General features: G+C 57.9%; 1 protein-coding gene across 1 annotated transcript; it reads left to right on the top strand.

The window, feature by feature from the left end:
* The first annotated feature begins 170 nt into the window (after positions 1–170).
* Positions 171–9,273, top strand: CILP2 (cartilage intermediate layer protein 2). The gene is made up of 8 exons (XM_086408173.1): positions 171–382; positions 1,278–1,376; positions 2,443–2,715; positions 3,292–3,447; positions 4,521–4,799; positions 5,682–5,790; positions 5,991–6,148; positions 6,372–9,273. Exons 1-8 carry the CDS (start codon positions 319–321, stop codon positions 8,705–8,707), a joined length of 3,474 nt encoding a protein of 1,157 aa, XP_086264299.1. The 5' UTR covers positions 171–318; the 3' UTR covers positions 8,708–9,273.
* Positions 9,274–23,001: the final 13,728 nt, after the last annotated feature.

The following is a 23,001-nucleotide window of genomic DNA, read 5'->3' as shown; positions in this document are numbered from 1 at the left end:
CTCTGTTCCAGGAGGCACTTCCAGACGTGGAGAAGGGAGGGTGGGCTCAGGAAGGGACTTCCAGTCGGCGACGAAGGGACGCAGGCCAGCCCTAGGGCGGAGGTACAGCCGGATGCACCGAGGGGGTCGCCCCAGAGGGGTGGTCACCCAAGTCACCTCGGGCCCGGGAGTTGCCCAGACGGGGCGTGGCCTGCATGGGGCGTGGCCTGCGGCCGCGTCCCTCCCCCATCCTCAGCCCCAGCGGCCGCCAGACCCGCGGGAGTCCGACCCGAGTGCGCAGCGGAGCTGGGACCCTCCCTCCGATCTTCGGACCTGACCATGTCGTCACTGCCGACACTGCTCTGCCTCTGTGTTGCCGCCGCACACCTGGCGGGGGCCCGAGGTGAGGCGCCCCTAGACCCCCGCCCAGCCCCCCTCCAGGCGCCCGAACGTCTGGCAAGCAGCCGGAGCCTGGAGACAGAAGCAAGGGACCCACTCGCTTCCCCACGCTGCAGCCGCCTTGCCCGCCTCGGGAGTGGAGTGAGGGGGCAAGGACAAGATGGAGCTCCCTCCGGGACCACCTGGGGGCAAGAGGGGACTGCAGGGTATCCATCGCAGCCACAGCGTTTGGGCCCTGAATCATCCAGTCTTGTCGCCAGGATGAAGGGGTCAGAACTGTCCCCTCTCACCGAACTCCTCCCCTCTTGCACACACACACACATACCATTCAGAAGAGAAACTCCCATCTCTGGAACACTCAGTAGAGCCGGGCACTGGGCCTATTTTTCAGATGGGGAGACTGAGACTCCAAGAGGGAAGGGACTTGTCTGTCACTGCCCAGCCTGGCTATCTCAGACACCTCAAGGCCAGAGAAGTCAGGCTAGATTCCAAGGACTTCCCCTTGGCAGCCTGGGCCCCGAGTGCAGGGATGTAAGGTAGACTGAGGGAGCCAGCAAAGGGATGAAAGAAAATTCAGATCAAGATGAGGGCAGAGAGAAGCACAGCCAACTGAATTCATGGCCATTGAACACAGTGGGAGAACTGTGTCTGGGGGAGTGAAGAGGACAGACTTCCCCAGCCTAAGGGGCTGTGTCTGAGTGAGGGATGGGCTGTGAGAGCCTGGGGGTGGGGAGGTCAGGGGAGGCTTCCTGGAGAAGGGGAGGCTGCTGTGCTTGGGGTCCACTGAGGTTGGAGTGTGGCTTCTCCTCTGTGAAATGGAAGAGACTGTGGCAGCACCTCACATACCAGGAGCTCACAGAGGTCTCCCCCCACCCCGCCACGCCTTACCCCTTTGATAGGTACTCCGGACGCCGAGGAGCCCACGGTGACTGCGTGGGGCCTTGAAGGTTCATCGTTGCGCCCTGGCCAGCCCTCGCCAGCCCTGGAGGACTGGGAAGGTGAGCCAGTTTGGGTCTGAGTCCTGGTTCTGCTGTGGGCTCTGTGTGAGCTCTGGCTGGTGGGGTCATGTGAGAAGGGGGATGCAAGCTGGGTGAAGAATGCAGGAGGCGTCCCTGGGTGTGGCGGCCCCTGGAAGTGGTGCCCTAAGAGGTCTTCAGTTTTAGGAGCAGGGAGAGTCCAGGCTGTTTGTCCAGGAGGAAACCAGGGGGGCGGATGGAGTGGCATGGTGGGACAACCAGCTCAGTTCAGTCAAGGAAGCAAGAGTTCTGGTACTCTTTCCCAGATAGGAAGCTTCTATCTGACGTGCTCTTGAATCAGCAAAGGAGTGAGCACCCCCTGGGGGGCTGATGGAAACAGAAGCTAACCTGTGCGAGGCCAGACCCTTCCCACCTCTGGCTTCCCCGAAACTGAGGGTGCCTGATGGGTTCAGTGGGCATTAGTAAGCAAGGTCCCTTAGCGGGTTTCCCTGGTGGCTCAGGCGGTGAAGAATCCGCCTGCAACACAGGAGGCCTGGGTTCCATCCCTGGGTTGGGAAGATCCTTTGGAGGAGGGCATAGCAACCCACTCCAGTATTCTTGCCTGGAGAATCCCCTGGACAAAGGAACCTGGCGGGCTACAGTCCATGTGGTCGTGAAGAGTTGGGCACGACTGAGCGACTAAACACAGCACAAGCAAGATCCCATTTGGCACTGATGGGGGCCTGGGGAAGGGCAGCAGAAGGGCTGGTCTCAGGCGCGGCTCCTCCTGCTGCCCTTACATCTCCTTACCTCTCAAGAGTTCTGAATTCTCAGGGTGGGGGTTTGGTGACGCAGTGGCAAGAGCTCAGCTTGCACTCCTGGGCCAGCTCAGGTACTGAGCAAGGGGGGCTGCAAGAGGAAAACAACCTCCCTTGATCCCTTTGCAGCTCCTTCTGTGCTCGAGGGCTCTGGATCTGGGAAGGCTGGGCTGGCCCATGCACCAACCCGGCTTAAACGCGAGATGGGGGTGGGCAGGCCCGGGTTTTCGCATGAATTGATGGGGCCCGACCGGCGGCAGCCCGGGTTCCAGCGCCTGTGGTCCCCGCAGAGGCCAGCGAGTGGACGTCCTGGTTCAACGTCGACCACCCGGGCGGCGACGGTGACTTCGAGAGCCTGGCCGCGATCCGCTTCTACTACGGGCCGGCACGCGTGTGCCCAAGGCCGCTGGCGCTGGAGGCGCGCACCACAGACTGGGCGCTGCCTTCGGATGTCGGCGAGCGCGTACACCTGAACCCCACGCGCGGTTTCTGGTGCCTCAACCGCGAGCAGCCCCGAGGCCGCAGATGCTCCAATTACCTCGTGCGCTTCCGCTGCCCGCTCGGTGAGGGCGGGCTCAGGGGGCCGCAGGGACCGGCGGGAGGTGGAGGAGGCCTGAATGTTCGGATCTGGGGAGAGGGCAGGACCGAGAGGATGTGGGCGTGGCTAGGAGGAGGGGGGGTCCTTTAGGACCAAGGCCACAGGAGAGGGCTGGAGCAGGGGAGCAGAGGGGGCTTTGGAAGGGATGGGCTGAAATGGCGGGAGCCCAGGTAGCGGGGGCAGGAAGGGGCCCCCAGGACCGCGTATCCGTCTTGCTGCCCTCATTTGCTCTACAACAGCTTCGTCCTGTGAAAGCGTGTTGTGAGCCCCAGACACGTGTGAGACGCAGAAAGAATAGCTCGGCTGGGAGGGGAGGAAAGAGAGGTCGCGGGCGGGGTGGGTGGGGCGGTGGTGTGCTGGGGGTGGACAACTGTACCTCCACTGCACATTCGACCGGTTCGCCTTGGGGGGGGAGAGGGTAGGACTTCTCTCTGACTCAGATGCACGTGCCACGAACGTTCTCCAGCCCCACACTGTCACCAGATTCTGGGTTTCTGGGGTGGGCGGCCACCTGACGCCCCCATCTCTGCCCTCTCCCCAGAGGCCACGTGGGGTTCGTGGGGCCCTTGGGGTCCCTGTTCGGGGAGCTGCGGGCCAGGCCGTCGCTTGCGCCGCCGCCGCTGCTCAAGCCCCGCGGGGGATGCGTGTCCCGGGCGTCCCTCGGAGGCGCAGAAGTGTGTGAGGCCTCGGTGTCCAGGTAGGAGGGGCGGGGCCTGGAGGAGATGGGAAGACTAGAGGCGGGGCCTGGGTGTGATGGCAGCGGGGCCAGTTGAGGGAAGTACCTAGAGGGGCTAATTAGGGTGGAGTCTGATGGGGAGGTGCCTGGAGGGAGGAGGCGGAGTCTGGGCGTAGGGGCGGAGCCTGGAGGAGCGGAACCTGGACCACGTGGAGACTGGCTTCTCCTTCCCTTCTGCGCCCCCGAGGAGCACTGGGAAAAGTGTACATCTGGACGGGTGGACTTCACGGGGGTCATGTGCAGTCATGGGCAGATCTGTGGAGGCGCTTCCTCCGTGTGCATGTTGGGGTGTGCGGATATCCCGGTGGACGTGGACACACGCAAAAGCTGGCTCATGCACTCGGGGTGCACACTTGCATGGCATTGGCAGGCCCCGCCCGTCCCCCCACGCCCACGCGGATACGCGCTCACACCCTGGCAGACACGATGCCCAGGCCCTCCCAGGGCCGGACACCAGGCCAGCCAGGAGGCGACTGGAAATTCCAATCAGGCCTGGGCTCCACAAACACGGTCTGGAGACTGCCCCAGCAGAGCCCGCAGCAGGGTGGGGGAGCAGTGTGGCCAATGGGGTGGTGGGGTCCCCACCCTACTCTGCTTGGCTGTGCGTTCTCCATGCCTCTGCCCTGAAGTTTCCAGTGGAATTTTCCATTTTATGGAGAAACCGCAGGATTGGGACTGGAGGGAAAGGTTCTGGGCCCAAGACGCAGCCCCTTGCTGGGCCCCCAGCCCTGGCCTGAACATTTCCTCTCATGCTAGAAGGAGCCTCTCTGGCCTGTGAGAGTCAACTATCCTGTCTCCTCCCTGGGGCATCTCCCTCACACCAGGACCCCGGGTACCCCCCTCGCCCCAGCCCTGACCACTCAGCCCCATGTCCTTTACACCAGGGGCTGCTCCAAGCAGGTCCATGCTGAGGACTCTCTGAGGGGAACGAGGTGGGCAGGGTGCCTAGGTGCCTTTGCTGAGGGACTGATGGAGAGGAAAGCCCTCCCCAGGAAGGGGTCAAGAGCCTTCTGTGCCTCCCTGTGTCCCTCCAGGGTGTGGCCCCAACACCTGTGGGTGCCCCGACCACATTCTTCTGGGCTCGGTGGTCACCCCATCTGGGCGTCCACTGCCAGGAGCCAGGGTCTCCTTGAGAGACTGGCCTGGCACCATAGCCACTAGTGATGCCCATGGAACCTTCCGGATGCCTGGAGTCTGTGCCAGCAGCCGAGCCAATGTCAGTGCCCAAATGGACGGCTTTTCAGCAGGCATGGCCCAGGCCCAGGCCAACAGCTCCATGTCAGCAGTGGCCACTGTTGTCCTTAATAAGTTGGGTAAGTGCCTCATGGCAAGAGGGATGAGGGGCCGAGGACCTGAGGAGGTAACTCTGGGTGACACCAAGCACTTGGGACGATATGATGCACAGCGAGGTCAATGGGGCAAGAAATAAGATGTCACAGTCCTTGGAGAAGATGTGGGGGTGAGACGTGAGTTGCAAAGGGAAGCATTAAGATTAGGCATTAAGAACCCACTCCAGTATTCTTGGCTGGGAATCTCATGGACACAGAAGCCTAGCAGGCTGCAGTCCATGGCATCGCAAAGAGTTGGGCACAACTTAGCAACTAAACTCCCGAGTGGCTCAGTTGGTAAAGAATCTGTCTGCAATGCAGGAGACCCGGGTTTGATCCTTGGGTCGGGAAGATTCCCTGGAGAAGGAAATGGCAACCCACTCCAGTACTCCTGCCTGGAGAATTCCATGGACTGCGGAGCCAGGCAGGCTATAGTCCATGGGACTGCAAAAGGTTGGACACGACTGTGCAACTAACTTTCACTTTAGCAACTGAACAATAGCAACAACCCACAATCAGGCAGATTGCGCTCTAGGGAAACACTTCTTGATGGAAATGTGCCATAAAATGGAGAGTGAAGTGACCCAGCAATAAGGAATACAGAGTTCTATAAGAAATTAAAATTTGTGTATAGAATAATAGCTGCAAATATTCAAACAATAAAGTCCGTGGCTAAAGGGGAAAAAATAGATTCTGCATTAAGGATAGAGTCTCCAGCAGATGTGAGGTGAAAGAGAGTGGGGCGAGAGTCATCAGAAAAGACCCAGGTGAAACAGGGCATCACAGTAAGAGACTGGATGGCACCTGCCTCTTGGGAAGGATCACTGGGAGAAGCTGGACCCTGACCTTTGCTGCTTTTGCCCCCAGAGAAGCCCTACCTGGTGAAGCACCCCGAGTCTCGAGTTCGAGAGGCTGGCCAGAATGTGACCTTCTGCTGCAAAGCCTCAGGCACCCCCATGCCCAAGAAATACTCCTGGTGAGTGCCCTGCCTTGTGCTCATGGGTCTCTCGCCCAGCTGTGGGCGTGGAATGGGCATCCTGTGATTCGTGGTGCCTCGGAGACCCAGAGGAAGCTGCTCTGCAACCTCCCTGTGCTGCATGGAGGGGTGGAGGGTGGATGCAGCCCCTCCCCTCTGCCAAGGACACCCATGGTGTTGTTCACCCGCCCCCCACCCAGGTTCCACAATGGGACGCTGCTGGACAGGCGGACACACAGGTATGGGGCCCACCTGGAGCTGCATGGGCTCCGCCCAGACCAGGCAGGCACCTATCACTGCAAAGCATGGAATGACGCGGGGGCCGTGCGATCGGGCGCTGCTCGACTCACCGTACTTGGTGAGCATCTTCAGTAACCCTCCCCCCAATCCCTGACACCAAACTGAGTCCCACCTCCAGCTAAAACTCAGCCTCACATGGAATCCCAACTTCAGACTGATCTCTGACCTTGCTCAGTTGCTGAGCCCCTGGCTTGAGCCTCTGACCCCAATCCAGGCCCCCAGCCTTGGCCTCCCTGGAGCTCTCCCATTTACCCTGATCTGCCTGCTTCCTTGCTCCACAGCCCCGGGCCAGCCAGCCTGTGACCCCCGGCCCCGAGAACACCTGATCAAGCTTCCAGATGACTGTGGTCAGCCAGGCAGAGGGCCCACCTACCTGGACGTAGGCCTTTGCCCTGACACCCTCTGCCCCAGCCCTGCAGGCTCCAGCCCCCGGTGTGGGGACGCAGGCTCCCGCTGCTGCTCCGTGCGCCGCCTGGAGAGCAGGAAGATCCACTGCTCTGGCTACACTCTCCCAGTCAAGGTCGTGGCTGAGTGTGGCTGTCAGAAATGTCTGCCCCTTCGGGGGCTGATCCGGGGACGCGTGGTGGCCGCTGACTCTAGGGAGCCCTTGCGCTTTGCTCGCATCCTGCTGGGCCGGGAGCCCATTGGCTTCACGTCCTACCAGGGTGACTTCACTCTCGAGGTGGCGCCTTCCACTCAGCGGCTGGTGATGACCTTTGTGGACCCCAGTGGCCAGTTCGTGGACACTGTCAGGGTCCTGCCTTTTGACCCTCGAGGTGCTGGCGTGTACCATGAGGTCAAGGCCATGCGAAAGAAAGCCCCCATCATTTTAGACGCCCGCCAGAGCAACACCATATCCCTCGGGGAAATGGGAGAGGAGGCCCCCTTAGGAGAGCTGATCATTCCGCCCGGGGCCTTCCGCAGAGCTGACGGTCAACCCTACACGGGGGCTGTGGAGGCCCAGGTGACCTTCGTGGACCCCCGAAATCTCACTTCGGCAGCCGCCGCGCCCAGTGACCTGCGGTTCGTGGACGGGGACGGGGAGCTGGCCCCGCTGCGCACGTACGGCATGTTCTCGGTGGACCTCCGGGCGGCCGGCTCCGCCGAGCAGCTGCAGACGGGGCTGGTGGCTGTGCGCGTGGCCGCTGACCAGATCCGGATGCCGGGCCACGTGGAGGCCCTGAAGCTGTGGTCGCTAAACCCTGACACGGGCCTGTGGGAAGAAGAGAGCGGCTTCCAGCGCGAGAGACCGGCGTCCCAGCGGGCCCGCCGGGAGGAGCGGGTCTTCCTGGTGGGCAACGTGGAGATCCGCGAGCGCCGTCTGTTCAACCTGGACGTGCCCGAGCGCCGCCGCTGCTTCGTGAAGGTGCGCGCCTATGCCAACGACAAGTTCACCCCCAGCGAGCAGGTGGAGGGCGTGGTGGTCACGCTGGTCAATCTGGAGCCCGCCCCCGGCTTCTCGGCCAACCCTCGCGCCTGGGGCCGCTTCGACAGCGCGGTCACCGGCCCGAACGGCGCCTGCCTCCCCGCCTTCTGCGACGCCGACCAGCCAGACGCCTACACCGCCGTGGTCACGGCCACCCTGGGCGGGGAGGAGCTGGAGCCCGCGCCCTCGCGGCCGCGCCCGCTCCCGGCCGCCGTTGGCGTGGCGCAGCCCTACCTGGACCGGCTGGACTACCGCCGCACGGACCACGACGACCCTGCCCTCAAGCGCAGCGGCTTCCGCATCAACCTCGCCAAGCCCAGGCCCGGCGAACCCACCGAGGCCAACGGCCCCGTGTACCCGTGGCGCAGCCTGCGGGAGTGCCAGGAGGCCCCGGTGACCGCCAGTCACTTCCGCTTCGCTCGTGTGGAGGCGGACAAATACGAGTACAACGTGGTCCCCTTCCGCGAGGGCGCGCCAGCCTCCTGGACCGGAGATCTCCTGGCCTGGTGGCCCAACCCGCAGGAGTTCCGGGCCTGCTTCCTCAAGGTGAAGATCCAAGGACCCCAGGAGTACATGGTCCGCTCCCACAATTTGGGAGGCAGCCATCCCCGGACCCAGGGCCAGCTCTACGGGCTGCGGGATTCCCGGAGTGTCCGGGACCCCCAGCGCCCTAGCTCCTCTGCCGCCTGTGTGGAATTCAAGTGCAGCGGGATGCTGTTTGACCAGCGTCAGGTGGACAGGACGCTGGTGACCATCATGCCGCAGGGCAGCTGCCGGCGTGTGGCGGTCAACGGGCTCCTGCAGGATTACCTGACACGGCACCCACCACTCGCGCCCACTGATGACCTGGCTTCCTTCTCCATGCTGGCCCCGCTGGACCCTCTGGGTCACAACTATGGTGTCTACACGGTCACCGACCAGAGCCCAAGGCTGGCCAAGGAGATCGCTATCGGCCGCTGCTTCGACGGCTCCTCCGATGGCTTCTCCAGGGAGATGAAGGCTGACGCCGGCACAGCCGTCACCTTCCAGTGCCGGGAGCCAACTGCGGGCCGGCCCAGCCTCTTCCAGAGGCTGCTGGAGTCCCCATCGGCGGCTCTTGGGGACATCCGCAGGGAGATGGGCGAGTCGGCGCGCGTACAGGCCCGAGCCTCAAGTCCACTCCGCACCCGCCGAGGCAGGGCCCAGCAGTGACCTGGCCCCCAGCCTCGTCCCTCTGCCCTGCTCCCGATCCCCCTGTCCTTGGGAAGCCAAGCCCCCTTCTCCAGAGGCTTGCTGTCTCTTAAGGTTTCTGGGCTCCCCTCCCCTGCCCAGGATTCAGAGTCAGGTCTGATGGTGGAGAATCCCAGCAGGTAATTGTTACTGTGTGACATGAAATGGAGTTAGTTTGTCCTGATTGTGGGAGCCAGTGTTGTGGGGTGACCGTGGGGGCATGGTGACCTACTGGGGCCCAAAGGGGATTATTCCCAGCTTGCATACCAGCTCTGATTTCATGTGTATTCAGATAATCCGCGTCTTCAGATTTCTGTGCTGAGCTGGATGCTCTGTTGGGTCCCCTACCCTGAGCTTTGTTCTTGGGGTTATTTATTGGAACAAAGCCTGCAAGACTGTCCACAGGTGTGAGTGGGGAGGGGTCTGGAGGTGGCGCATTGAGGGCGCATTGGCTCTGGGGCTGGGGGGCCCAGTTCTCACATGTTTGGTGCTTGGAGATTCTCTAGGGGGTTGAGGCAGGGATTCAATTAAAGATGCTTCATTTCCTCCTCGTTGTGTCAGTCTTGGTGAGGGAAGGATGGGGGTTGGTACCGCTAGATCCAGAGGCACCTGGGCAGGCAGAAACAGGTCCGAAGCACATACGGACATGAGTGTGAGAGCAGCTTGCAGGCCTGCATGAGGTTTCAGGCAGGCACACAGGCCCCAACTGATGCCCACAGAAGTGTGTCTGCAACACGTGTGAGCGGAGCTGACCCATGAGCCGCCCGAGCCCGTGCAGCCCTGACCGCTGAACACAGTAGCAGCTGCTGCCCTGGCATTCTCCTCCTTGCCTGGCTGTGGTCAGAGGCTCCCACCTGGCCTCGTGCCCAGGGGCTACAGTGGGCAGGGAGGAACCCTGGCCAGGGCCGCTTGCACCAGGAGGCAGGAATTGAGGCCGCCCTGGACTTCCGCAGCCGGGGCCACAGCTGCCCTGCCCTGGGTCCCACCCAGCTGAGGACTGGCTACACCTTGACCACATGGTGACTGAGCTGCCCAAGGCCATGGTCCCGAGCCCTCTGTCCTCACCAAGCCTCTCAGTCTGGACGCGCAGAAGGCACCGGACCGTCCCTTGCACGCTGTGCGCTTGGCTGGAAACCCCATGGGACAGGGGCTATTCTGACCACACCCCCACTTTCCAGACGGAGAAACCGAGGTCCCACAAGGAGAGGTGAAGAGCTGCCTGGGCTCTGGAGTGAATCCTGGCGCCCTGGATGGCCCAACAGCCCCCTCAGAACATGCCTAAGACTCCCTTTGCCTGGAGATGTCAGCCACCAGAAAGCAGGGATGTGGCATTTCTCAGGGCCCGGAAGGTGCCTGGCTGAGTTTGAGTGCAGAGTGTTCCCTTATTCCAGGGCACGCTGAGGCCTTCTGCATCCCCACCCTCTCACCCACTTCCCCTTTTAACACCCCCCTGCCCACCTGTCCACCCCGCCACTCCAGTCTCCCTTACGATTTGCCTTTACAGCATTAAGAGGTGTCAGCTCTGTGCTAACAATAGGGGCCCAGAGAGGGCCTGGCCCTGGGGAGGAGAGAGGCTCACACACAGAGCCCTACACACTGCGGGGTCAGCACTCGGCGCCCATGGCCGGCCGGCTCTTGTCTATCTGCTGAACTCTCCGTGCGCCGACCCCCAACCTCCCCAGCCCTCCCTCACACCTTTGCTCAGGCCAGATCTTTCAGGGGAACTCCTTCCTCTGTCTAGGGGGCAGACTCGGGGGCTTGGAGGATCTGGAAAAATCCAGCAAACCCGGACTATGGCCCCAGTCTCTGAAGGTGGGCCCTGGAGCTCTGCTTGGAGACCAGCAGAAGGTTTGGAGCCCTGGTGCCAGCACCCTAGCCTCCCTTGGGTCGGCTGTGACGGACAAGAGAGGGGAGATGCTGGGAGGCCCCTGGAAGCCAGGGGCATGTGCGTGTACCCGGACTTCCTTATCCAGTCTACACCCTCTGCTGGCAGAGGGCTCAGAGGGGTAGGTTCCCACCCCAGGCAATGTTGGGGTCCTGGGAAGCAGCAGGAGTGGAGGGTGTTCCTCCTGCAGCTGCAGGAGAAGCTGGCTTTCAGACCGAGTGTGATGAGGTGTCAGGCTCTGCTGCCAAATACCCTTTATTGAGAAAGTGTTGGGGCCGCAGCCGATGCCAGGCCTGGGGCAGCTGAATTTGGAGCGGGCTGCTGACCCCCACTTCCTAGGACAGGGGTGGCTGGGTGTCATCCTGAAACTCCCTCCCCAGCTGCAGTGGCCGGGCCAGGCGTGAGCAGGGGCTCCTGGAGGCAAGCGGGCCGGGACACTTGCTGGCCAAGTGTCAGGCCCGAGAGAAGGCTTGGCAGTGGCTGTAGCCCGAGAGCCTCCTCGCGCGTGCTGACAGCCCTTCAGGAGAACAGCACTCAGCTCCAGTATTCAGATGAGGAAACTGAGGCTCCAAGAGAAGGAAACCATGGCTCTTAGCTGACAGCTCTGGGCTTCTTGACACTACAAAGTGACCCCATTCTAGTTCTGAGCCAGGAGTCCCGCCCCTTCCCTCCTGAAACGTTTGCCATCTGCCTCCTGCTAAATCCATCGCTCTCCCCCTAAAACTGGGGCTGCCAGACCACACCCCGTCAGCTTGGGGCATGGACGGGCATAAGGCCTCCCCCTAGAGACCCCGGCCTCAGCCACCCTGGGGTCAGCTCAGGGCACAAGGAGGTCCTTGGTCCTGCCCACGGCATTTTAGGCTGTTAATTTTAGAACCAGGGGTTCTTCAGATTCCTAGTACTGTGAGTGGGAGAAAAATCTTGGAACGGTGCTTAGAACAAGAGGCTCTCAAACCAGTAGAATCCAGGAAGAGAAAGGAAAATGAGCATGCATCGAGCACTGACTGGATACAAGCCCTCTTTGCCCCCTCCCCCAGCCCTAACTCACCTTAGGGCCATTTTATTCTTGCCTGGAGAATTCCGTGGACAGAGGGGCTTGGCAGGCTACAGTCCATGGGGTTGCAAAGAGTCAGACACGACTGAGCGACCAACGCTATAATATATATTTATTGTCATGGGCCCCTAAATGTACTTTTCGTAAGGGTGATTTTTCACACATATACCTCTCATTTCATAACTGAAGGGACTTGCCCAGGGTCACACAGGAAATGGGGACACCCTAGATCGAGAGAAGGGGTAATGTTTCCCAGAGAAAGGGACATAGGCAGTGGGTCTTGAAGGATGTATAGGAGTTTTCCAGGTGGGCAAGGCAGGAAGGGCATACCAGGCAGCTGGAAAGATGCATGTGAAGGCTGAGAAGGGAGACCTCAAGTGGGCCTGGAGATGGGAGATACCCAGGGGAGATGAACAAAGCCTTGAATGCTGAGTGAGGAGCTGGAGAGTCTCTGGAGGTTGGTGGGGAGCTACAGAAGGTGCTGACATGGGGAGGGAAAGATCATATAATTTCTCATAACAAAGACTCTTCTAGAACTGTTGTGGGAAAGCATGTTCGGAAGTGTTTCTTTTATGGAACTGGGGTCTGCCGCCTCCCACATGGCAGCCCTTGCAGGGTCCAAACCTGCAAGCCGGAGCCCCCTCCCCTCGGGCGGCCTCCTGGCCTGGCTGGACGTTGCTGGCTCCTCGTTCAGGGCCTCGTGGCCCTGGCGCAGCCACCCCCAACTTCCCTAGCCCTGTCTGTCTCCCTCATTAGCCCTCAGGGTTGGACATGACCCAGTCATAGACCCCAAAGACTGGAGCCAGCCTGGCGGGGAGACCTGGCTTCAGTCAGGTGGTGGAGGGGAATGTTTGCATTTTAATGGTGGAAACAGAGGCAGAGGGCCAACAGAGAAAGAACAGTCTAGCTGAATGCCTATGTCCAGCGGTCTGACCCCTCCAGGGGCAGGAACTGAAGCCAGACCCCAGGGCCTGGGGTAGGAGATCTAGGCAGGGAGGAGGGAGGCGACCCCAGGGGTCGGGGGAGCAACAGACGTGCAGGGAGCACCTTCCGCCCTACCCGGGTCACAGGTGCCATGCAGCCCCAGAGATGTGGCACGTGGGGTCAGGTGTCCCCGCCAGCAGTCCTGAGGTCACACTGTCCTGGCAAGCCCTGACCCTGTCCTCCCCCGTCAGACGCTCCCGCCCACACCACCCAGCCACCTTCCTGTCACTCATTCGGCTCCCCCGTCACGCTTCATCACAGTCCCACCTGCAGTCTGCCCCCTCGAAGTGCACGTGGCTGGATTTGCTGGTCACGCAGCATGGGACAGCCTCTCCGGTCATTGTGGCACCATCACAGCCACCCAGGCGGATGCGCCCGGCAAAAGCCTATGCAACGGGGTCCTGTGAGGTGCCAGCCGCCAAGCGCATTTGCACACAGTGGGGCATCAACACTCACAGTCGCCCTTGTAACACCCTGCTCTTGAGGACACGCGACCCTCAGACGCCCAGACTGCCGATTCTAAGCCTCCACGAACACCCACGGTTCAGTCCCACAAAACACAGGGGGCACCGCCCGGCGCACGTGGCACCTCCCACCTTCCGGCAGCCCTGGGGAGGGCGTGGGCTGGGGCTGGGGCCGGGGCGCCTCGGAGTCCCAGATGCTTTTCCTGGGAAGTCCTGAATCTCTTCCTGCTGACTCAGCCCTGGGGGCTGTCTGGCCGGGTGTTGCCAAACCTCAGGTATGTCCTCGAAGGCTGCTTGGTGGGGCCTCCCTCAAGGCAGTGGTGACGGGAGCCCACTCAGGACTCAGTCCGCCCCGCCCCCCGGAGCCCCAGCCCGTCCTTTGCCCCAGATGGCGCTTGAGCTCTGATGGTGGGTCTTAGGGCACGGCGCCTGTGTGGTGGAGGCTGAGGCCAACAGCTCACACCCCTGCTTCTTTGCTGCTGAGAGTCGGGAGACGGATGAGCTCCCAGCCAAGTCAGGGCCCCCAGGGGCCTTGCTCAGCCCACGCCGCTTGCCTCTGGTGAAGGTGCCTCTGTCTTGGGTGGTCTGAGGGGAGTTCACCTGGCTGCCCCTCCTGGGGCCCGGCACAGGCACAGGGCCAGGGCCAGACAGACAGACAGACACACAGATGTGCACCCGTGTGCTCTCACGTGATGTCTCCATGCAGACCTGTGGGCACGGGGATGTCTGATTGCGCTTAGGCTGGTCTTTCTAGAACCCCATTCTGAAGAGGGACCTGGAGCCACACACAGATACCTCAGCCTGTAGGGGTCTGATTTGGGCCAACAGGAGGGTCAGGGACAGGAAAAAAAAAAACACAGAAGGGCTGAAGGAAGGCTTTCTGGAGAAGAGGACATTTGCTATGGGCTTTGAAGAGTGAATAGGAGTTTGCCAAACCACTATCAGATATCCGAAGGGCTTGAATGCTGGTTTTTCACCTTCTGTCTGTGAAGGTTCTGAGCAGGGGAGGGACACAGACAAAATTCCATTCGCTACCTCCTCTTGAAGACCCAGCCTCTCCCTTCAGTGAGCTTTCGGTCTGATGGGGGAGGCAGCCAGACCCAGCATGGAAGAGTCCTCAGGTTTGTGAAGCACCTGCCAGGCATTGGGTTGGATCTCATCAGCGACAGGTTCCATTATCATCTCTAGTTTACAGCCAAGGAAAGCTAAGGCTGAGAGAGGGAAGTGCCACATGGAGGCAAGGCTGTTCACATACCGTGCTCGCTTCTGACTTACAGTTGTGGCAGCTGACATGGTCGTAAGCTGACCCTAAAGTCTGAAGGCCAGCGTGGAGGGGTTCCAATAAGTCAGCTTTGCCCAGGGTCGTGTCTTTGCCCCTGGGGTCCTGGTGAGGGGGAACCCCAGCTCATGGGACACACAAGCTCCCCCTGGCCCTCAGCACGATTGCCCCATCTCCCATATCCCACGTTATTCTCTGCTGAATGGCTTTAATGAGCAGCTTTAATGAGCGGCTTCTGGGCCAGAGGGCTGTCTGAGTAGGAGGCTGGGGGTGCTTCTCCAGGCTTTCTGGGAGGCCAAAACCATGGGCCCGCCGTCTGGCCCAGCTAAACACAAACACTTGGAAATGGCCGGCCCGACGGAATCTAGGTTGTGGTCAGGCTGTGGCTGAAGAAGCCACTGGAAAAACACGCAGTCCACGCGGCCAGACCCAGCTTACGTTTCACCAGGCAGGAGCGGCCTGCCGGGCGCCTGGAGCTGAGGAATGTCCGTTCTCTAGCTCTCTGGAACCTGCTGCCTCTGACAGGGGCATCCAGCTGCCGGGCAGTACTCCCCTCAGTCTCCTGCGGCCAGGATGTGACCTGCCTCTTAATGGGTCCTCAGAGAATCAGGCCTCTTGGCTTGTCCCCTGGCCCAGATGCTGTTGGAAACCTTTTGTTTGCTTGTATGCCCCTGACCATGGGGAGCTCACTCCTTTACACCTGTCATAGCCAGCAGCCGGGGGCCTATAACTGGACTGATTTCCCACCAGAAGCTCTGGCTCCCTTGACCACATGAAGGGGAGGTCATGCAGCCTGAGTAAATCCCACCTCACACCCTTCCATGGGTTCAGCCCCTTCCTGGGCCCCCAGACCTCCCCCATGACCTTGGCGTCAGCGTGCCCTAAGTGGACCCAAGTGTCCTTCCCCCAGAAGGTGCTCCTTGCCCCACGGCCATGCTTCAGAGCTTATCTCCCTGTCCAACTGCCTAAGCCCTGGGATGGGCAGATGGCCCACACATCCGTTGAGCACATGCTAGATGCTGAAGCGTTTACCTGCATCGCTTCACCGACCCCTCCCAGTGAGGCTGTTCCTATAATTGCTCTCCTTTACAGATGGGAAAACCAAGGCTCAGTGAGTTTGCTTGGTGTCCCGGGATAGCTCAGCCAATTCTGGAATAGGAGACATTCCCCCGCTGGTGAACTAGGATAGGGCCCTGGTGACCTTGTCTTTGGGGCTGGGATGCCCCCTGGGGGTCAAAGGGGGAGCTGCAGCCTGTGCCTGGGTCGGCCTGAGCGGCCCAGCTTCCCACAGGCTCTGTCGCTGCCCTGCTCACATCGGCTCAGTCGGTGGGGGGCAGGGGCTCTGCGTGAACCCTTGCTGGGTCACCATGGAGACCCCTGAGCACAAAACCAGCCTCTCACGTCATACTCAAGCTGGACCCAGGGCTGGGGAGGGACCAGAGGAGGGGAGGGGCCGAGTCCAGTCTGCCTGTGGGTGAGGAGACGATTCAGGTGAGGGCGGGAGCAGTCCAGGCGGACCGGGGACGCGTGCCTGCCCAGCCTCTTGGTTTCACTCTACCCCAGGAGAGACGGCGAAATTAAACCCGAAGCTTCGGGGGGACTTTGACGATCTAGCAATACGGGGTAACTGGGGCGTCACAGGACCTCCCCTCCACACAGACCACAGCTCTCATCATCTCTCAGCGCTCCCCAGGATTCGCTTTGGTCTGGAAAGTCCCCATCGGCCAGTCAGGAGTACGACTGAGGACCAGAGGGAATTCCCTGGTGGTCCAGTGGTCAGGACTCTGAGCTTTCACTGCTGAGGACGCTGGTTCAATCCCTGGTCAGGGAACTAAGATTCAGCAAGCTGGGAAGCCAAAAAAGAGAAAGAAAATAAACCAAAATCTTGAGACCACAGAGGGGAAGATCCTCCCTGGCCATACAGCCCAGTCCCGTCCTGCCCCGCCCAGTCCCGTCCTCCCCCAGGTGACTTGGCGCATTTGGGTGGAGGTGGTGGGGGTGGTGGGGGTGGTGGGGGTGGTGGGGGTGGTGGGGGTGGTGGGGGAGGCTGGGGCGGGGCATGGGCCCAGATTGGGAACAACGGGAGCCGCAGCTCCCGCTGCAGAGGTGCCCCATCTCTGTTCTTTTATTTTATATATATATTTTTTGGTCGCGCCTCCTAGCTTGCTGGATCTTAGTTCCCTGACCAGGGATCGAACCTAGGGAATTCCCTCCCCCGCTGTTTTTGGAGTTGCCCCATCTTTATTCCAGAGGGGAAAGAAGGGCCAGACAGGAGAAGCCAAAATATTGTGGCCCTTGAAGTGCCCGTGGCCCTTGGACGCTGGTGAGGGGGCGGCGGCTGGAAAGAAGGCTGGGCAGCGGGCAGTAGTGTGTCAGGGACCCTCAGGTGTCAGGTCCGGGGAAGAGGGGCTGTAGGAAGTGGGCTGGGAGCAGAGCAGACGGGTGGGATCTTGAGGGGCCGGGTAGAGCAGCTCACGGGGCAAAGAAGCAAACAGAGGGCCCTCGGGCAGAGGGAACAGCCAATGCAAAAGCCCTGGGGTGGGAGCATGTTTCTGGGAGGGGTAGTGAAGGAGGCCAGTGAGGAGGGAAATGACGTTTAACGACACCGTTTGTAAGACCTGGAGGAGGAGGAAAAGCGAATCGGAGTCTGAGAGGAAAGTGAGCCGAGGCCTGGACTTGCTTCACGTTGTCAGTGCGCCCCCTGGTGGCCGCGTGAAGGAGAGGCAGGGAGTTGGGTCTGTCCACCGTTGACCCTCACAGGCGGTCACAGACACTGTGGCATCCTGAGCCGGGCTGCCCTTGGTCAGACCTCTGCCCTCTTGTCTTCCTGTCTCTGTGTTCCCCTCGAAAGGGGGAAAAGATGACCAGACTCTCCAAGAGCATGGACACCATGCTTCGGGTCCTCAGCGCTCTTGTGATTCCTACCAAGCCTGCGGGGGCAGGAATTACTTCTATTAATATTTCCACTTCGCAGAGGGGAAAACTGAGGCTCAGGGAGGGCAGGGCATGGTCAGACCACCTCACACCATGGACACCTGCCAGGAGAGAATGGATCCCCCCCAGGGACCAGCCCAGTGGGCCAGAACTCAAGTTCAAGTTCTGCCACTTCATATCCTCAGGGTTACCTCTGTATGCCTCAGTTTCCCCAGTGCTTCAGTTGAGGGAGGCTAGCAAGAATAGCTCCAATTCATTCTTCAAACTTTTATTTTTGCTGATGTCGGTGTCCACTTGTGGTTGTACAGTTGCTCAGTTGTGTCTGACTCTTTGCGACCCCATGGACTGTAGCCCACCAGGCTTCTCTGTCCTTCACCATCTCCCAGAGCTTGCTCAAACTCATATCCATTGAGTTGATGATACCATCCAACTATCTCATCCTCTGTCATCCCCTTCTCCTCCTGCCTTCAATCTTTCCCAGCATCAGGGTCTTTTCTAATGAGTCAGCTCTTTGCATCAGGTGGTCAAAGTATTGGAGCTTCAGCTTCAACATCAGTCCTTCCAGTGAATATTCAGAATTTATTTCCTTTGGTTTGATCTCCTTGCAGTCCAAGGGACTCTCAAGAGTATTAGTTTCTGCTGTAAAACAACATACAACGTGAATCAGCTATGTGTTCTGCTCAGTCATTCAGTGGTGTCCGACTCTTTGTGACCCCACACACTGTAGCCCACCAGGCTCCTCTGTTCATGAGAATTCCCAGGCAAGAATACTGGAGTGGGTTGCCATTTCCTCCTCCAGGGAATCTTCCTGACCCAGGGATAGAACTTGCATCTCTCGTGTCTCCTACACTGGCAGGTGAATTCTTTAGCACTGTGCCACCTGGAATGCCCAAAATCAGCTATAAGTAACATATATCTCCTCTTTCTTGAGCATCCCTCCCAGCCCACCTCCACTGGCGATTCTTTTTTTTTTTCCCAGAGCGAAGTTTATTGTTGTGTGCATTCACACAGCAAAACTGTATCTGCCAACATAGGAAGTCTAACTCATGCTGTGTATTTCCCCGCCTTCCTGGGCTGCTCCAGATGCAGATGGAAGGAGGCAGCAACACCAGACACCAGAGGGACTGGAGGTGGGGGTTAAGTTTAATTGGTCTTCGATTTGTGTGTGTGTGTGTGGTTGCTCAGAATGTGGGATCTTAGTTCCCTGACTAGGGATCGAACCCATGCCCCCTTGCAGTGGAAGCACAGAGTCTTAACCACTGGACCTCTGAGGAAGTTTTAATCGTCCTTAAACGTGCCATCGAAGTAGGGCACTCATTCCAGAATCGGTTACCACTGGGTGGCCCACACTAGTCCCACAGTGCCCACGGTGCCCCTCATGCCCTCCTTAGGAACCCAATTTCTGGCCAGCTCACAGTAGTGTGGGCCCAGGAACCTATTCAGCACCCCCAGGCTGGCTGGTGATTCTTGCATGAATCAGCGCAATCGTGGGCCAGTAGGAGGCCCTTCCACACTGCTCCTGCATCTGTCAGTTACCCTAAAATTCAGGTCCTCTGGCTCCCTGACCTCAGGCTCCTACACATTAGGATGTGTGTTTGAGATTCAAAGTGCTACCCTTCATGCCTGAAGAAGGTCCCTCAGCACCTGGTTCTACAAGGTCAAGGTCATGAGCCACTGCGACTGCTCACCTTCAACAAACCCTGAAAGGAGTTCAGGGAAGAGATTAGGAATGGAGCTCTCAGGGCTCTGGGGAAACTGGTTGAGTAGCCCTTCAGATAGGTAGGTATTTTCAGGAGAAAACTTTTATGAGCTCAGTTTCTTGCATCTTTTCATACTTAGAAGAGCGCTGAAATCATTAACTGAGACATCTGGTTTGTGTGAGTAGCAGCTCTTCTGAGATATGTGCTTGATTGCACATTCTCCTTCTCCAGGATCACGTACATGCTGACATCCTCCTATCCCTTTGGAGCAGTTGCTGGGAACTCTCTGAGAGGCTGTCCGGGCTACAGTCTTCAGTCAGTCCCCAAATAAAACTGGAACTCACAGGTCTCATGCTGTGCATTTTTCAAAATTTAATTTTCATTTTATATTGGAGTAACTCAACATTCAAAAAACAAAGATCATGGTATCTTGTCCCATCACTTCATGGCAAATAGATAGGGAAACAATGGAAACGGTATTTTCTTGGGCTCCAAAATCAGATGCAGATGGTGACTGCAGCCATGAAATTAAAAGACGCTTGCTCCTTGGAAGAAAAGCTATGACAAACCTAGATAGCCTATTAAAAAGCAGAGACATCACTTTGCCGACAAAGGTCCATGTAGTCAAAGCTATGGTTTTTCCAGTGGTCATGTATGGATGAGAGAGTTTGACCACAGAGAAAGCTGAGTATCAATGAATTGATGCTTTTGAACTGTGGTGTTGGAGAAGACTCTTGAGAGTCCCTTGGGCTGCAAGGAGATCAAACCAGTCAATCCTAAAGGAAATCAATCCTGAATATTCATTGGAAGGACTGATACTGAAGCTCCAATACTTTGGCCACCTGATACAAAGAACTGACTCACCGGAAAAGACCCTGATGCTGGGAAAGACCCTGATGCTGGTCCACGCCCAGACAGGGGCAGTTACCCCAGTCAGGATCACGCATTCCAGGCACACGGCTGCTACTTGCAAAACTCTAACCTACAACCAGACTTTTTCTTTCTTTAAATCACCAATCAACCTCAGACTCTTTGCTAATTGAGTATCATGATGAATACTGTTGTTGTTGTTTGGTTGCTAAGTCGTGTCTGACTCTTTTGCGACCGCATGGACTATAGCCTGCCACATTCCTCTGTCCATTTCCCAGGCAAGAATGCTCGAGTAGGTAGCCATTTCCTTCTCCAGGGAATCTTCCCCACCCAGGGATTGAACCTAGGTCTCCTACATCGGCAGGAGCCGCATGGGAAGCCTCTATGGTTAATATTAGAGTGAATTTTTCTCTGGTGGGAGCCTTGGGATTAAGCCTTTTTCTCTGGTCAGAGCCTTTCTCTGATGTGTGGATCTGAGAGAATATTAGCGGGTTTTCTGCCCAGACATCTGGCCAGAATGCCAGCCTTATCTGGGAGCTGGTGGAAATGCAGATTCCCAGGTTTGGCCTGGATCCAATGAACCAGAACCTCCATTTAAACCCATCTCTGGCCTAGACACCTCAGAGTAGCCCTCAAGACTCTTGTGTCCAGCAGCTTGGAGCCCTGCCCATGTTATGGTGGCTTTTGTCTCAGAGGGTGTGTGGAGCTCTAAGCAGACAGACTGTGCCTTCCTGGGGCTCCCAACCAGGTGATGGAGATGAGATTCCACAGAACCTGGGGGAGGTGTCCACTCACCTCTCAGAGGCTGCCCAGGACATGGATTCCCAGTCTCCATCTCCCAACAAACTGGCTCACAGAAAAAAGATCTCTAAAAAACTACACAATGGCATGCAAAAATATGCAAATCACACACGTGTTTAATTCAAATAAAGCAAATCGTGCATATTATATGCAAACCACAAACACACATGCAAATATCATGAGAGGGAGAGTGCCTGAGTGAGGGTGGTCAGACACTTTGCAAGGGACACATTGAGCAGAATAGTGACCGTGGAGGTCTTGTTTCCTGCCCTGAGCCTGACCCTTTGTGTGGATCTGCCTTTGAACCCCACAGCTACCAGGTAAGGGGTCTTCCATCCTGGGGTCCCTTGCCCAGGAGCAGCAGGTCTCCAGGCCTCCAGCTCTGTAGTCTCTGCAGGGCCCTGGCGACCCCTGGTGGACGATGGTGGGACACAGAGCCTGAATCTCCTGTGCGGTGGCTTCCAGATCCTTCTGTGAGCCTCCTCTCAGGTAAGATCCCGGATCATGTGTTCCAAGCTAAGGATTATGAGGGGGTAACAAGCAGAACTGACTGGGGCGTGGTCAGTGTTCCAAGGGCTCCCTCTCCTCTCCCTGCACAAGCCTCTTTTTGTTCTTGTTTAGTTGCTAAGTCGTGTCTGACTCTTTCGACCCCACAAACTGCAGCCCACCAGGCCCTAACGGATTTCTAAAATGCAGACTGCCCAAGGGTATACAGAGAAAAGAGAGACTGCTTTCCCACCAATCCCTGATCCTTGGTTCCTTCCCCAGTGGTCCTGGCTGTGACCTGTGTCTCCTTCCAAAGATATTGGATACCTCATTTAAAAAAATGTATGCAAATGGTTATCTTCCTATTCTTTACAGTAACACGTTGTGGAGAAAAACTGCTTCAGCTTTTTAAATGGTTGTATACTATTCCACTACATGACTCAATAGCCTGATTGGCGTGCTGTGATTCATGGGGTCACAAAGAGTCGGACACGACTGAGCAACTGAACTGAACTGAACTGAACTGAACTGTGCTTCGTGCTTAGTTATGCAGTCATGTCTGATCCTTTGTGACCCCATGGATTGTAGCCCACCAGGCTCCTTTGTCCACGGGATTTCTTCCAGGCAAGAATAGTGGAGTAGTTTGCCATTTCCTCCTCCAGGGGATCTTCAAACCAGCATCTCTTGCATCATAGGCAGATTACTGCTGAGTCATTGGGGAAGCCCCAAATAGTTCTCAACTGGCAAATATTTCTTTTCCTTTTTTTGCAATTACAAAAAATGTAGCAGGAAATGCATCATTTTGTTCCTGTAGAAACATGTTCCTGTAGAAAAATTATTAGAAGGCAAACTGCTGAGGGAAAGTGTGTGTGCATTTTTAATATTAATAGATTCTAGAAAATTGCCGTCTTGAGCCGCTGTACTGATGAGCAGTCTCCCCTGATCAGCTTTCAGGCTCAAGGCCTTGGGTCTGCCTACCTCTCTCCTGACTGGGGGCCTGGGCCACAGGTCACCAAGCCTCCGAGCCTCAACGTCCCCTCCTGTTGCATGCAGGTGCCATCAGCTCCCGCTCTGCCAGCAGCGTGACTCCTCTGAGCTCTTGTAATCCTTCTAGTTCGATTACTGTCGTATGGCCATATTTCAGGCATTTTTTGAGTAATATAATATGAAATGTTAGTTAAGTGCGACTTTAGGTGCAGAATTTGACATAGGGAGTTTCCTCAAATTGAAACCCTCTAAGAGACCCAGCCGGAAGCTGGAGGCTAAACCAACCCAGAGCTGCATTCACACCATGGCCAGGAGAGGAGGCAAGTGAGTGGTGAGCACCGGACATTTCACATACACAGGCCTCAACCAGGACAAACAAGTTGCAACACTGTTTCCCTTGGGACACCCCTGCAGGGTTTTCTCCAGCACCTGTGCTCTCTGCCTCCTCTCCAGGGTTCAGACGACCTCCCCTGGTGCATCCCACTTTTCCCTCCCTCAGGACCTGCCTGGCAGCTCTCCCCACGGGTGTTTCCCTCTCACACCCTACGGCCCCTGGCGACATTTTTGCTGCAAATGTTCTCAAGAGCTGACTGTGCTCTCTGCCTCTGATTGCTTCCTGAACTGGCTTATGGCCCTGTGGTTCCACTGAGCCCATGCGGCTCAGTCCGGCCACGCTGGTGAGGCTTCACTTTCTGCTCCTGAGATCTGTCTTTCTGACTTGTGACATCCTCTCTTGATTTTTGTCTTGTATTTTGGCCTCTCCCAACTTCCAAATTGTTTTTTGAAGTTTTGCAATATCTCCTTTATTTCTTTCACTTTACAAAAGAAGTTC

This window comes from Bos grunniens, chromosome 7, assembly GCF_055505025.1.
Source record: "Bos grunniens cultivar Pamir isolate PY7600 chromosome 7, Bosgru_T2T1.0, whole genome shotgun sequence".
NCBI classification, from domain to species: Eukaryota; Metazoa; Chordata; class Mammalia; order Artiodactyla; family Bovidae; genus Bos; species Bos grunniens.
Note: the sequence above shows the minus strand (reverse complement) of the source record. Positions and strands in the feature narration are given on the sequence as shown.

What these genes read in the sequence shown, in the direction of transcription:
- CILP2 (XM_086408173.1), top strand. Translation starts at nt 319, where the DNA reads ATGTCGTCACTGCCGACACTGCTCTGCCTCTGTGTTGCCGCCGCACAC. An exon ending in GCGCTTCCGCTGCCCGCTCG is followed by an intron (nt 2,716 to 3,291) that starts GTGAGGGCGGGC and finishes CCCTCTCCCCAG; the next exon opens with AGGCCACGTGGGGTTCGTGG. An exon ending in ATGCCCAAGAAATACTCCTG is followed by an intron (nt 5,791 to 5,990) that starts GTGAGTGCCCTG and finishes CCCCCCACCCAG; the next exon opens with GTTCCACAATGGGACGCTGC.